The sequence below is a fragment of the Rhinichthys klamathensis genome, unplaced genomic scaffold, assembly GCF_029890125.1.
Source record: "Rhinichthys klamathensis goyatoka isolate OS25496 unplaced genomic scaffold, OSU_Roscu_1.1 h1tg000206l_1, whole genome shotgun sequence".
Taxonomy (NCBI): domain Eukaryota; kingdom Metazoa; phylum Chordata; class Actinopteri; order Cypriniformes; family Leuciscidae; genus Rhinichthys; species Rhinichthys klamathensis.
This window is the reverse complement of record NW_026606731.1, coordinates 1,227,973-1,241,765: the sequence shown is the minus strand read 5'-3', so window position 1 is coordinate 1,241,765 and position 13,793 is coordinate 1,227,973. Positions and strand designations below refer to the sequence as shown.

The 13,793-nt window shown below is 37.6% G+C and overlaps 1 protein-coding gene across 1 annotated transcript; it reads left to right on the top strand.

Moving 5' to 3' along the window:
• Positions 1 to 418: 418 nt before the first annotated feature.
• scn3b (sodium channel, voltage-gated, type III, beta) lies at positions 419 to 12,924 on the top strand. Its single transcript, XM_056263358.1, has 6 exons — positions 419 to 515; positions 2,792 to 2,955; positions 3,043 to 3,277; positions 4,898 to 5,036; positions 11,250 to 11,331; positions 12,244 to 12,924. Exons 1-5 carry the CDS (start codon positions 461 to 463, stop codon positions 11,311 to 11,313), a joined length of 657 nt encoding a protein of 218 aa, XP_056119333.1. The 5' UTR covers positions 419 to 460; the 3' UTR covers positions 11,314 to 11,331; positions 12,244 to 12,924.
• Positions 12,925 to 13,793: the final 869 nt, after the last annotated feature.

Genomic DNA, 13,793 nt, shown 5'->3' with positions numbered 1-13,793 from the left:
GATTCACGAGCATCGCCATGGAACAGCAGCGTCCGCTTCTAGCTTAAGACGTTTACGGATGTTTGTATCTCGGTAAGAAACCTCAAACTTTTTCTTGAGAAACATAAAAACGTTCTTTCCGTCCCGTAAACCTCAGCTCCAAGTTGTTTCATTCACAGCTTGTTATTAAAGTCATAGTGTGTCATCTTTACAGACCTCTCTCTGCGATGTAAACATCTGCTGTAAATAGTGAGTAACGTAGCTATTTGACAATCGCGAGCGATGGGTCGCTGTCCGTGGTGCTGAAACCCATATCCTGTCAGTCATAGATCTGATACTGTATATATATATATATATATATATATATATATAAGCGTTTAACCTCTTTAAAATTAAGTTTCAGTGTCGGTTTTTCTTTTTTCTCCCTGTACTAACAGGAAGACTCAATCTGAGACGCCGCCCTGTTATTACAACTCCCAGCATGGCAACTCACATGAGGCTTGTGTTGCATTTGTTATTGCTGTTCCTATTTGCTGGTAAGTGTTTTGATATTTTAAATGTCTAATTCGAACGATAAATAATGAGTATTTTTGTAACACACATATTTTTGTCATTAAAAAAGTAAAAAGAGAGTTACAGAAAAAGAAATAATAGTTTGTATTACCTCAAACTATTAGTATAGTTTGAGATAATAAAAGTTTTTATTATAGTTTTATATTATTTATAGGAACTGAATTGTATTAAACTGATCATATTAAAAATAAGCATACTAGGTTTTGTCCTGTAAGCCATTTCTAACATGTGTGGTTGTCATATATGCAATACAGAAACATAAATAGACCTCTGAAGATACATTTATTCTCAATGTTTTATTTTTTATTGCATTTGATTTTTATTTTACAGTTTGTATCTCCCATGTAAATGTAAAAGACATCAATGTGTGGTTAGTTTACAGCATGCTATTATGTTGCTTTTAGATAAAGATGTTTTTGTCAATCCACTTGAGTATTTGCAGGGACACCCTGTTCAATATTTTTTTAATCAGAAATTATTCTCATTAACTCGCTCCCCCCAGCATTTTAAATGACTGTATCTCCTAGGATACAGAAACCATTTTAACCAGTTAATTAAACAACAGAGCATTAGTATAGACAGTGTTTGAGATGTGTGAGGTGCTTGAACATTATGCATACAGAGATAGCATTGATTCAGCTGTAAACAGTAACATAAGTGTCAATGACTCAGACAGCCTCTCTTCACAGACTGTGGCAGTCTGGTGTCATCGGAATATTAAGTTCTGAAATAGATTTAGAATTGTATTTCATCTACCACCAAGTTCACATTCTTTGACTAGTGCCGAAGTATGTCACAACTAGTTCTTATTATACATCATCTACAGTATGCTTGTGGGCTGGACAACTACATTTGGTGTTTCCATTGGCCCATATGACCCTTCAAACAGAAAAGGCACGATCAGTGTTGACAGCTTATGCTAGAGGCTGTGAGTTATGTAAGATGGTCTCCATTTTAACAATGGCAGAAAGGTTATGTTCACAGTCGAGTGAACACTCCAGAACAATCTTCACATCATTGAGGCCTCGGCCCGGCCCCTGCTCAATGGGGTGTTCTCTGGGGTCAATACTGAACATGTGTCTGCAGCAATCGGTGCACTTTAAAGTATGTTTTTGTCTGATCGGGAGAAGAATGTGCTGTGAGCTCTTTCTGGAATTGTAGCTTGTAATGGATAATAATATCTCTGTCTCTTTTTTTCATTCTCTGGTGCTCCCTTGAGAAAACTCTGCCTCAGATTTAATTGACCTCCATAAAGTATATGCAGATTGAAGCTACATTTTTGGAAAGATGTTAACTTTTCACTCCAATGGCCATTAAAAGCATGATTGTCCTACATGTGGTTGAAAGGTAGAAAGATAGTTGGACTGATAGATAGATAGATAGATAGATAGATAGATAGATAGATAGATAGATAGATAGATAGATAGATAGATAGATAGATACAAAGCAGCTTTACAGTGATAACAGGAAAATGATGTATTTCGCTGTTGTTCAGCTGAAGTCAGTTCAGTGTTGATTCAGTTCCATTCTAAAGATCGTCAATTATTAAATTAGTTAATTTCATCTTTAAAGCAGTTCTGCAAAAAAACAGTGATGTCATCGTCCAGCTCTGTTCAGTTCTCATAAGATCAATAATATTGTTGAATATTAAATGTCCCCAACTAAGCAAGCCAGAAGCGACAGTGGCAAGGAACCCAAACTCCATCAGGTGACAGAATGGAGAGAAAAAAACCTTGGGAGAAACCAGGCTCAGTAGGGGGGCCAGTTCTCCTCTGGCCAACGAACGGACACGGTGTGACTATGATTCATGATGATCAGTAGCATTCAACTATTCTTTTGCTTGAAGAGCGATTCATCACGCCAGTATGTAGCCCAAGTTGACCACAGGGTCTGTGCGGAGGACCTGTCTGGTTCTTGTGGTCTCTGCTGAGGATCTGTGCTGATGGCTGTCATGTCGACGAGGCCTTTTTTAGAGGATTTTCTAGTACAGTGGTTTTCAATCCTGGTCCTGGGGACCCACAGCTCTGCACGTTTTATATGTCTCCTTTATCGGACACACCCAGTTCAGTTCATAGAGCTCTTTGTTTGATAGATAGTTAGATATGATCTTTCTTTCTTTTCCATCTTTGGAGCGATTGCTAGCTAGATAGATAGACCGGCCGTCCGACCGACCGACCGACAGATAGTTTTATGAAGTTTGCATGTGTGTATGTAGTAATGCTCTCTGTGCTTTCTGCAGTGCAGGAGGTCCGGCTGGTGTGTGTGGATGTGCCATCCAACTCAGAGGCCATTGTAGGGCGTGTTATGAAGTTAACCTGCATCTACTGCATGAAACGAGAGGAGATCTCTGCCGAGACCAAAGTGGAGTGGTCCTACATCAGTCCAGATAATGAACAAATGCTGGTGAGGTCACCTCTTAGCTTTTTTTTAATACATGTCGTATTTAATAAATGAATATATATCTGACACATAATCATCTCTCCAATACAGATCTATGTGTATGACCGCCAGCCGCAGGAGCCCGAGGGCGTAGAAGTGCAGTGGAAGGGCCGCCTGACGTGGAACGGCAGCAAGGACCTGCAGGACCTCTCCATTAGTATCAAAAACGTCACTTTAAATGACACTGGCAGATACAATTGCAAGGTGTCCCGCTTCTTTGAGTTCGATTCATTCAAGCATTCTGCCACCAAGACAACCACAATCGATCTGGAGGTGAAAAAGGAAGGTAAGTGAGCGTACACACCGCTAGACATTTCTCACACTGGAATTACAGTACCTTGTCTAGCAGTAATTGATCTGATTACCTCTTCTCTACAGTTTGATTTGGATGGCTGCACTGTAAGCCATTTTCAAATATCCTGTAACTTGACAATCAGATACTACTGAGCTCAGTACAGAGTCGGTCCTTCAATACGATGTCCTGACATGTTGTTTGTGTTGTTCTAGTAATGGTGTGCTCTGTTCTTTTTTTTATTGTTATTTAAGCTTTCTTATTGGAAGGCAGGAAGTTGTTGTCAGGGCTTTATCTAAGCAACCACTTACCTCTCTATCTGTTTTAAGGGGTAATGTAAAGATTCTGGTTTGTATGCTATTCTCTGGATGCCTGAGATTGCTGAATGCAGAGTTCCTCTCACTTCAATCGAATATACTTTACCTAATGTATATTTGTCTATATTTAATCATGCAACCCTAATGCATCTCTATCTGTGAGTGTCTCGGTTCGCAGATAGAAACATACAACGTTGTATTTAAGTGATGGGTTTTTTGGGGATATTTTGAATTGCAGAACCACAAACTTACAGTACAACTCTGCTTTTACATTCCATGCCATTTAAGATCTACTCACCGCAGTGCATGAGACATACATAAACTTTTTATAATGTGATCACATCCTTTTTTTAACAATCGTGCAAGATTTAGTAAAATCATTTTGTACAAATAATTTTTTTCTCAAAAATGTCACATGCGCTGCACTACTGTCTATGTATACACAGTGGTTCTCAACTTTTAAAAAACGTTTTTAAATGCAAAACAGTTGGTGGATACATTATGAATATAATCAGATCTATGTGGGTGGGCTTCTGCTCTGAAAGATGAAGCTGAGAACCTCTGATCACACAGTCACTCTATGTTGATCTTCTTCTGACTATTTACATGCCTTATAGTATGAAATATAACTTTTGAGTCTCACTGTCCTCCAAGGGAAAGTTGACATGAAGTATCTGAGCATGTTTGTATTATTGTGTGGTTTTGTGTTTGCAATTGCATGTGAATTGTTTACTGTAATGTGTCTTCTAAAGGACATGCAGAAATATGTATCCATCTATTTCTACCTTACTCACTTAAAAATCATATTTACCAAATAAAATCAATTGGAAGTTTCATCAATTATTTAGATGAATTCTTGCCAGCAGTCAATTTATTCTGATTACAGACCTTCTATGCATGCTGTTGTAGTCTTGTGCTTGTGTTCATATAACAATAAAAAAATGGATAAAAAAACACAGACACACAACGTGGTTAAAATTGTTATATGAAACCAGTTGCTCACAAATGTATCACCTGGATGCAAAGCATGACTGCTCATCTCTGAGGTGACGTATTGCACTTTGTTTTTACTAACCATTATAGTTCCTGGTGACCTAAAATAGCTTTGAAAACTATTCTAGTGCATTACAGCAGTGACTTGCCCAATCATGCATTCTGCACTTTTGTCCTCATTCCCAGTACACTTGAGAGTGAGACTGAATTCATCACAAACATCCTTATTGGCACAGTATCTGTCTGACAAGCCTCTTCTGATTGCTACAAAATTCCATCTGATAACATATTTTCATTTTCTCAGCGAGTCAAGACATCGCAGCGCTGTACTCTGAGATCATGATGTATGTGCTCCTGGTGTTCCTCACATTCTGGTTGCTGGTGGAGATGATCTACTGCTATAGGAAGATCTCCAGATCTGACGAACAGGCACAGGACTCTGCGTGAGTATTACATTTTCATGTGAACTTAACACTAAGATACAAGTTCACAAAAACATATACATGTGTGTGGGTGTAACGGTTTTAGGGTCACCGTTTCTGTACGGTTCGGTATGTGCTATGTTCAGGGGAAAAGTAGTCCTGTAAAGTAAAAATAAAGGAAATAAGAACAAATAATCAAACTACAAGCAACTGCACAAATAAATACAATAGAGCAAAGATACAAATAAAATAAACATAGTTTTTTTTAAACACCATTGCATATAATCTTCACTGTATAAATTCAATAAAGATTAATCATTATTCAGCTATTCAGTCAAGAGCAGTGATTATTTCCTTGACTAACATTAAAAACACAGACAGAAGGAATATAAGGCTGCTGTCACTTTAAAGAAATAATGCATGGATCCAAACTGATATATGTGCGTAATCCCCCCCCCCCCCCCCCGACTGTTTACGTTCACTTAAAGGGGTGGTTCGGAATTTTGGACATCGGGGCTCATTTACAAGTGAGCCTTAGTGTTATTTATCAGTAGAGACATTTAAAAAAAAAAATCATTTAGTCGTCCCAGTTGCGTAGTTGGCCGGTGCTAGGCTAGCGCGAATCAATGGTACCAGTTTTAGCCTGCCATTAAAACAGTTTTACCCACTCCACAGTACACTAAAAGCACATCAGTTATAACGCCAGACTATCGATGTAAATGTCTGTTGAGAGAATAATGTTAGAAATCAAACTACCCTTTCATCGCATTGCATTTTATACTTTGTTCCCTGTATTTATCAGCATAGTCTACAGCAGCGGCGGAGTGATATGTTACCTAGGCAACCGAGAGAGCCGGTCCACATGACCATCACGCAAGTGTATTTACCTGCCGCTGACACTCGTCATCACTACAGAAACAGAGCTTATTTCAAGAATAAAGCAACAAGACATATAATTATGGCCACGTTTGAAAGCCATGACAATGTTTCGGACTTTGAAGACGATGAAGATGAGGAATGTGTGTTATTCAACGAACCATACATGTATGAGCCGGATATATATATATATATTTAAATATAATGTATTGCTACACATTACATAAAGACAAATAAACAACTTTAGTGGATTGTAAAGACAATAGCCCTACAATGTTTGACAGACTGTTGGACCAATTCATAAAATAACTAACGTTATACCGTTAGTTACACTATAGTGTCACTCTCCACAATGCATTGAACTGTAACGTTATCTCCGTCGATCTATCAGTTATGAAAGACTAGCTTCATTAGCTAGAGGTTAGAGTAGCCTAACAAAAGTTATTACCTGTTCATCATCTGTAGCTGTTGGTGCATCGGGAAAGACGGCTGGAACTGCATTCAAACTCAGTGACTTTTTATCGTTTCGATCACTTTGTACAAAGTCGTCTGATCTAAAATGATCGCTACAAATTCGGGCCTTTAGTAGTGTCTCTGTCGGTGTCTCCTTATCCAAGCCAGCAGCAAGAAGCCACAGTTGGTTCCTTTCTGGATCTCTTACTGGAAATCTGTGGAAACTTTTTGTTGACCATCTATTTTTTTTTTTTGTACAATTTTTAAAAATACAGTGAATAACCATTTTGCCAATTCTTTCAATTCTGATCGAATGTTTCAAAATCGAGGCTACTACTAGCTAGCTAACTTGGCGTTCTGACTGTACCTTTCTGACTGCGATTCTGTTGTTTACTTTCCGGCACAGTACTACTCCAGGAGCAAAATAAAATTCCGCCGCTGCTGAGAAACTAGTTCCTGTAAATGTAATGCGATCATTGAAATATATTTTGATATGTCAAACTACATTGAGTAGTTTGATTTCTAACATTATTCTATCAACAGACATTTACATCGATAGTCTGGCGTTATAACTGATGTGCTTTTAGTGTACTGTGGAGTGGGTAAAACTGTTTTAATGGCAGGCTAAAACTGGTACCATTGATTCGCGCTAGCCTAGCACCGGCCAACTACGCAACTGGGACGACTGGATGATTTTTTTTTAAAAATGTCTCTACTGATAAATAACACTAAGGCTCACTTGTAAATGAGGCCCGATGTCCAAAATTCCGAACCACCCCTTTAAGACATAACTGCTAGGATACTCGCCAAGTTGACAACATTTTTGTGTGAATTTGTCCATTCAAGCACAAGACTCAATTTTTGTGCGCTGTCTGAGTGGTGCAATTTTTTTACAGAGAATATATATATACAGGTCCTTCTCAAAAAATTAGCATATTGTGATAAAGTTCATTATTTTCAATAATGTAATGATAAAAATTAAACTTTCATATATTTTAGATTCATTTCACACCAACTGAAATATTTCAGGTCTTTTATTGTTTTAATACTGATGATTTTGGCATACAGCTCATGAAAACCCAAAATTCCTGTCTAAAAAAATTAGCATATTTCATCCGACCAATAAAAGAAGTGTTTTTAATACAAAAAAAAAAGTCAACCTTCAAATAATTATGTTCAGTTATGCACTCAATAGTCAATACTTGGTCGGGAATCCTTTTGCAGAAATGACTGCTTCAATACGGCGTGGCATGGAGGCAATCAGCCTGTGGCACTGCTGAGGTGTTATGGAGGCCCAGGATGCTTCGATAGCGGCCTTAAGCTCATCCAGAGTGTTGGGTCTTGCGTCTCTCAACTTTCTCTTCACAATATCCCACAGATTCTCTATGGGGTTCAGGTCAGGAGAGTTGGCAGGCCAATTGAGCACAGTAATACCATGGTCAGTAAACCATTTACCAGTGGTTTTGGCACTGTGAGCAGGTGCCAGGTCGTGCTGAAAAATGAAATCTTCATCTCCATAAAGCTTTTCAGCAGATGGAAGCATGAAGTGCTCCAAAATCTCCTGATAGCTAGCTGCATTGACCCTGCCCTTGATAAAACACAGTGGACCAACACCAGCAGCTGACATGGCACCCCAGACCATCACTGACTGTGGGTACTTGACACTGGACTTCAGGCATTTTGGCATTTCCTTCTCCCCAGTCTTCCTCCAGACTCTGGCACCTTGATTTCCGAATGACATGCAAAACTGAGCAACAGTCCAGTGCTGCTTCTCTGTAGCCCAGGTCAGGCGCTTCTGCCGCTGTTTCTGGTTCAAAAGTGGCTTGACCTGGGGAATGCGGCACCTGTAGCCCATTTCCTGCACACGCCTGTGCACGGTGGCTCTGGATGTTTCTACTCCAGACTCAGTCCACTGCTTCCGCAGGTCCCCCAAGGTCTGGAATCGGTCCTTCTCCACAATCTTCCTCAGGGTCCGGTCACCTCTTCTCGTTGTGCAGCGTTTTTGCCACACTTTTTCCTTCCCACAGACTTCCCACTGAGGTGCCTTGATACAGCACTCTGGGAACAGCCTATTTGTTCAGAAATTTCTTTCTGTCTTACCCTCTTGCTTGAGGGTGTCAATGATGGCCTTCTGGACAGCAGTCAGGTTGGCAGTCTTACCCATGATTGCGGTTTTGAGTAATGAAACAGGCTGGGAGTTTTTAAAAGTCTCAGGAATCTTTTGCAGGTGTTTAGAGTTAATTAGTTGATTCAGATGATTAGGTTAATAGCTCGTTTAGAGACCCTTTTCATGATATGCTAATTTTTTTGAGACAGGAATTTTGGGTTTTCATGAGCTGTATGCCAAAATCATCAGTATTAAAACAATAAAAGACCTGAAATATTTCAGTTGGTGTGCAATGAATCTAAAATATATGAAAGTTTAATTTTTATCATTACATTATGGAAAATAATGAACTTTATCACAATATGCTAATTTTTTGAGAAGGACCTGTATATATATTTAATAATTTTATAATTAAGATATAAAATACATATATTAAATATATCAATAAACATAACATTCAGCCACAATCAGGCTGCGTTTACACTGGCACAAAAAATCCAATCTTTTACTCACATCTGACACCGATCAGAATTTGTTGCACACGTGTAAACACAAAAATCCGCACGAGATCCAATTTTTCCACATCCGATCTGAGCCACTTCTAAATGTGGTTTTAAATCAGAAACATATCCGATATCTGGACATCCGACCTACGTCTAAACACGCATATCCGATTCCCCTTTGAATACCAAGCCACCCACAAGGCTAGGATGACACGTTTATTCACAAAGATATATTTTTAATGTTGTATTATGAGGCAGACATGCCTGTATGCGCTCACTCACAGCTTTTTATTGAGGTGGGACCTTTATATGTATCTTTGTAAAGAAAAGAAATTGCCCGAACACAGAAACATTCAGAAGCTGAATTTCAACCTCTGCCCGTGACTTTTATAAACAAAACTTATATAAGTTTATATCTATTATATTTCTCAGCACTGATGTGATAACTTCGCTGTAATTAAACCAACAAGCTTCACTATTAGATTACTTACTCGTACGTGCGCTCTCGCTCTCTCTGGTTAATTAATTCGAATTCATAAAATATTTATATATATATTACAGGGCTTTATTTCACTTCAGAATTCTAGATCTGAGCTGTAGATAAACGAAAATTATTTCCGGACTTTAGCTGTTCCGTCTGATTTTGCTCTGCAAAAAAATCATGAGTCATGACAGCTGTTATCTTGTTTATGCTGGCAAATAATCATGACCACCCGACATGAATTAATAGCACGGCCATTCAAAACAAGGGTCTACCATGTGCATTTTGGGCAGGAATTAATGTAAACACAGATATCGGATTCCAGTGCTGTCTAAAGTGAATGTAAACAGGCGGGCCAAAAAATCGGATAAGGACAAAAGATCGGATTTGTGCATTAAGACTTGCAGTGTAAATGCAGCCTATGTCTCTTCTTCTGAGAAAAGGGTCCGTTTAAGTCCATCAAAATGTTACTTCCAGTCTCTATAGTTTACTTCATTATTCAGTGCACTCCAAGCATAATGGAAATGTAGGCGTAAGTACGGCCTGTTCGACAGCTGAATAAAACATGTTCTTACTCAGACATGACATTCATCATTATAGACTAACTTGAAAGTTCAATCATTAGTGATGAATTTAACACTGTATTCTGGAGATTATTGAGTTGTTTGGATACTTGATAGACTACCATAACACACAAACACAGGCATTCACACACACATGGGTAATGTGTGCATTAGTGCTTTTAAAAGGGTGCATTAGTGCGACCTAATTCCATCAGTCATGTAGAGCAGATGGGAAAAGGTGGTGGCACATCAGGCATACCTGTTGTAATCAGATTCCAAACTGATACTCATCGATCTCTGACTGTCATTTGATCTCTTCCTGCTCTTTCTTTACCATACGTTTACTTTGTTGTCAGTCATTTCTTTTTGATTTGTTTGTCAGTCATATGAATATGTGATTTTGCTGTCCTCACTCTGCCAGCAGAAGAAAACATGGAGATCCCCAAACGTCAGCATCTTTGAATATTCAATCAGAGTCATTGAGTATTATAGGAATAGTTTAGCCAAAAAATGATATTACTGAATAATGACTTACATTTGGACTTAAATTATGACTTTTATTTTATTTGTAAGGGTCTATTTGTACTTTTTGGAGCACCTGGTCACTATGAACTGTTGTTATATGGCACACTGAAAAAAAATATGAACCTAAAATTTGCTTCATTTGGTAGCATCTACAGTACATTAAATTATTTTATTGAAGACAAAATATTATATTGCATGTAGTGCTGTCAAATCGATTAATTGCATCTAACATAAAAGTTTGCGTTAATACAATATATGTGTGTGTGTGTGTGTATATAATATATATATTTATATAAACACACACTTTTATGTTAGATGTGATTAATCGCGATTAATTGATTTGACAGCACTAAATATATTATATTATTTTTTATTATTTAACATTAGTGAATCAACCTAAATACACTAGATTTCCCTTACACATTTAAGGGTTAGATTAGGTTGAAATTGCTCCTAACAAATACATGTTAACACTGCATAATGATTTTTCAAAAATGTTTAGTTTTGTGTTCCATGGGGGAAAAAACACCATACAGGTTTGGAGCAACATGATGACGAGTAAAGAAAAACAAAAGATGCAATTTTTATTTTTGGGTGAACTATCCCTTTAATATGGTGATGTTAATTGTCCTGACTGCTGCTTTGCTGAAGGGACCCAAGGTGGTGCAGAAGTACACCCTCAACTCTTAGTTTTTGCCTTTTTCTTTTGTACCCATGTGTCTACAGGACAGACTACTTAGCCATTCCCTCTGAAAATAAAGAAAACCCGGGCCCTGCTGTAACGGAATAAAAGTCTTACACCATTACGGTATTTTTTGTGTTTACCTCTCAATTAGAAAAGTCATTAGTAATTCCCCACTCATCCCGAGTAGCTGACTAGAACTCCTCCACCATCACGGTCTGTTTCTCTCTTTCCTTGTCCACATCCTCTCTTTACATCACTGGATCTCCATTCCCATCCACTCAAGCTCATGCCACTCCTCTGTTCACTGCCATATCTGTCCAGCAATTACTAACCTCAGCTGATCTCTCAACATAATTCAATGAGAGGTAAAGTACAGCAGCGGGAATGCTGAGGTCAGGGATTGTTCTCTGTGTAAACTCCTTGATCGATGATTTTACATTGTTTAAATTGTTTTGGAATATGAGATGCATAGATAGTTGTGAAATGACATGGATCCATTTATTTTAATTTGCACTGTTTTTTAAATTTATTTTATTTATTCTAAGCAGCTTCCTGCAATGTCATCTGATATGTGTTACCAGAGTGATTTTTAATTTGAGGACGACTTTTTGTTGTCGATGGGGGTTATGTAACATCCTATGGAAGACTGTATGGAATGTTATAGAAACATGATTAGTATGGAAATGTAGATGTTTATTCATGTGGAACACAACTGCAAATTTGTATTACTACAGTATTATCATAGTACTACAGTATATATATATATATATATATATATATAAACATTTATATAGTAGTAATACAGATTTGCAGTTGTGTTCCACATGAATAAACATCTGCATTTCCAAAGTAATAAAATCATGTTTATTTTATATATATATATATATATGTATATATATTAGCTGCCTTTTTGGGGTGTTTGTGTTCCATGATTATCATCATGATCATGACATGGAACCCAACTGCAATTTATATATAGGATTTGTGTTGCAAATATACACTCTAACCAAATCTGGACATTGCTTTCTGTTTCAGGTACTGACCAGTCTTAATAGAAACCATTTTAAAATGGAGAACAGGCACTGATATCGTTCTAACACTCTGAAAGCTGCTTTGAGAAACCAGGAGACCTGCCAAATCAAATCCCTCTCGTCTTGATAATGTGATGTGTGGAACAAACTCTCGACTGGTCCATTATCTCCCACTGTCTCAGTGGAAGGCAGCAGTAACTCGAATCTAATCTCAGACTGATGAAGATCTGTATGTGTCTGTGTCTGTCCTCAACTTTTGCCTTAGTAGAGACACAAATACAGCAGCCCAGAGCTGAAGAGCTATCATACTGCCTATACACGCACTTTTCTTAAACAAATGTCAATCATTATCGTCAGAATGCCCATGTGAGCCTTTCCCTCTTTGGTATACGCTGCTCTTACTCTTTTGATAGAAATAGATGAAGTCTGGATTCCAATTAGACTTGGTTTTTATTGTAGTGTTTTCTATTCGCATTATAGTATTTTGTTTTTTATAGTGTTCTATTTAAGAAAAGAACTTTAGAGTCACTCAGATTTGCCACTTTGCAATCAATAATAAGTGAAACTGTGGCAGGTAAACTGCAGTAATGAGGACATACTGTGTACAGCAGTGAAAGCTCTTTGTGTGACTGAACACATGCTGTCATCTGCGTTTACATTGGTTATTGCAGACATTCTTGCAGCACTAAAGCAAGTTTACGGGATTAAGATTTAACTATCAATGCGTCATTGCATTATTCCACTGGATGCTTTGTCAACAATGGCAGTTTGTACTGAAGCCACATTGCAACCTTTTGCTATTGTTCAGTGGTGTTCAGCAGCAGTGATGGGATATACAGTATATACCGTAACCTTAAACATTTGCTTTATAATTCCACAGACTTATTTCAGATTGACTGTTGACAGATGGCTGGAAGTAATGACAAAATCCATTCAGCTGTTAAAATAACACTATGTGTTTGTATTTCCTTTTTTCCACTCTTGCTGTTATGAATATATAGATTTGTATTTAAATGTTTTTTTGTTTGTTATTTCCAGTGGTGCAGGCTTGACTCACTTTTAACTTTGCCTTTTGCATTGTTTTATATAGGTCATTTACCACCGCACAAACACTACACTTGCTCTATCCTGTTATAATGGAGCTGCTCATCACTTGTCAAAGCTTGTCATGTATATTAAACCAGGCAATGCATTTAAAAACACATGTCTGACTGCTTATTATTTAGAGACATTTCTCCCCCAGCCTTAACACATGGCATCTGGGTGCTAAAATATATTTATTTTAAATTAAAACTAAGAAAAAAAAGCATGCAAGATTTTCAAAACCATAGACAATCACACTTCTCAGACTATGTCATAGGTTCACTAACAAATCACATGTATAGTGTAAAAATAGGACTTTTTTTTAGGATAATGCATTACTTGAAAATTGAGAACTTTGTCTTATAGCACCGCCGGTCTATATAATCACACATACACAGTGAACAAATATTTTACAATTACATAATATACATAGAATATGTAATGACGTTATTAAACAAATAGGGCGTGCTG

Bases quoted from the DNA above. Each gene is read 5' to 3' on its own strand.
- scn3b (XM_056263358.1), top strand. From the start codon at position 461: ATGGCAACTCACATGAGGCTTGTGTTGCATTTGTTATTGCTGTTCCTA. The intron at 3,278-4,897 runs GTAAGTGAGCGT...TCATTTTCTCAG, and splicing joins TCTGGAGGTGAAAAAGGAAG to CGAGTCAAGACATCGCAGCG. The intron at 5,037-11,249 runs GTGAGTATTACA...ATGTGTCTACAG, and splicing joins GAACAGGCACAGGACTCTGC to GACAGACTACTTAGCCATTC.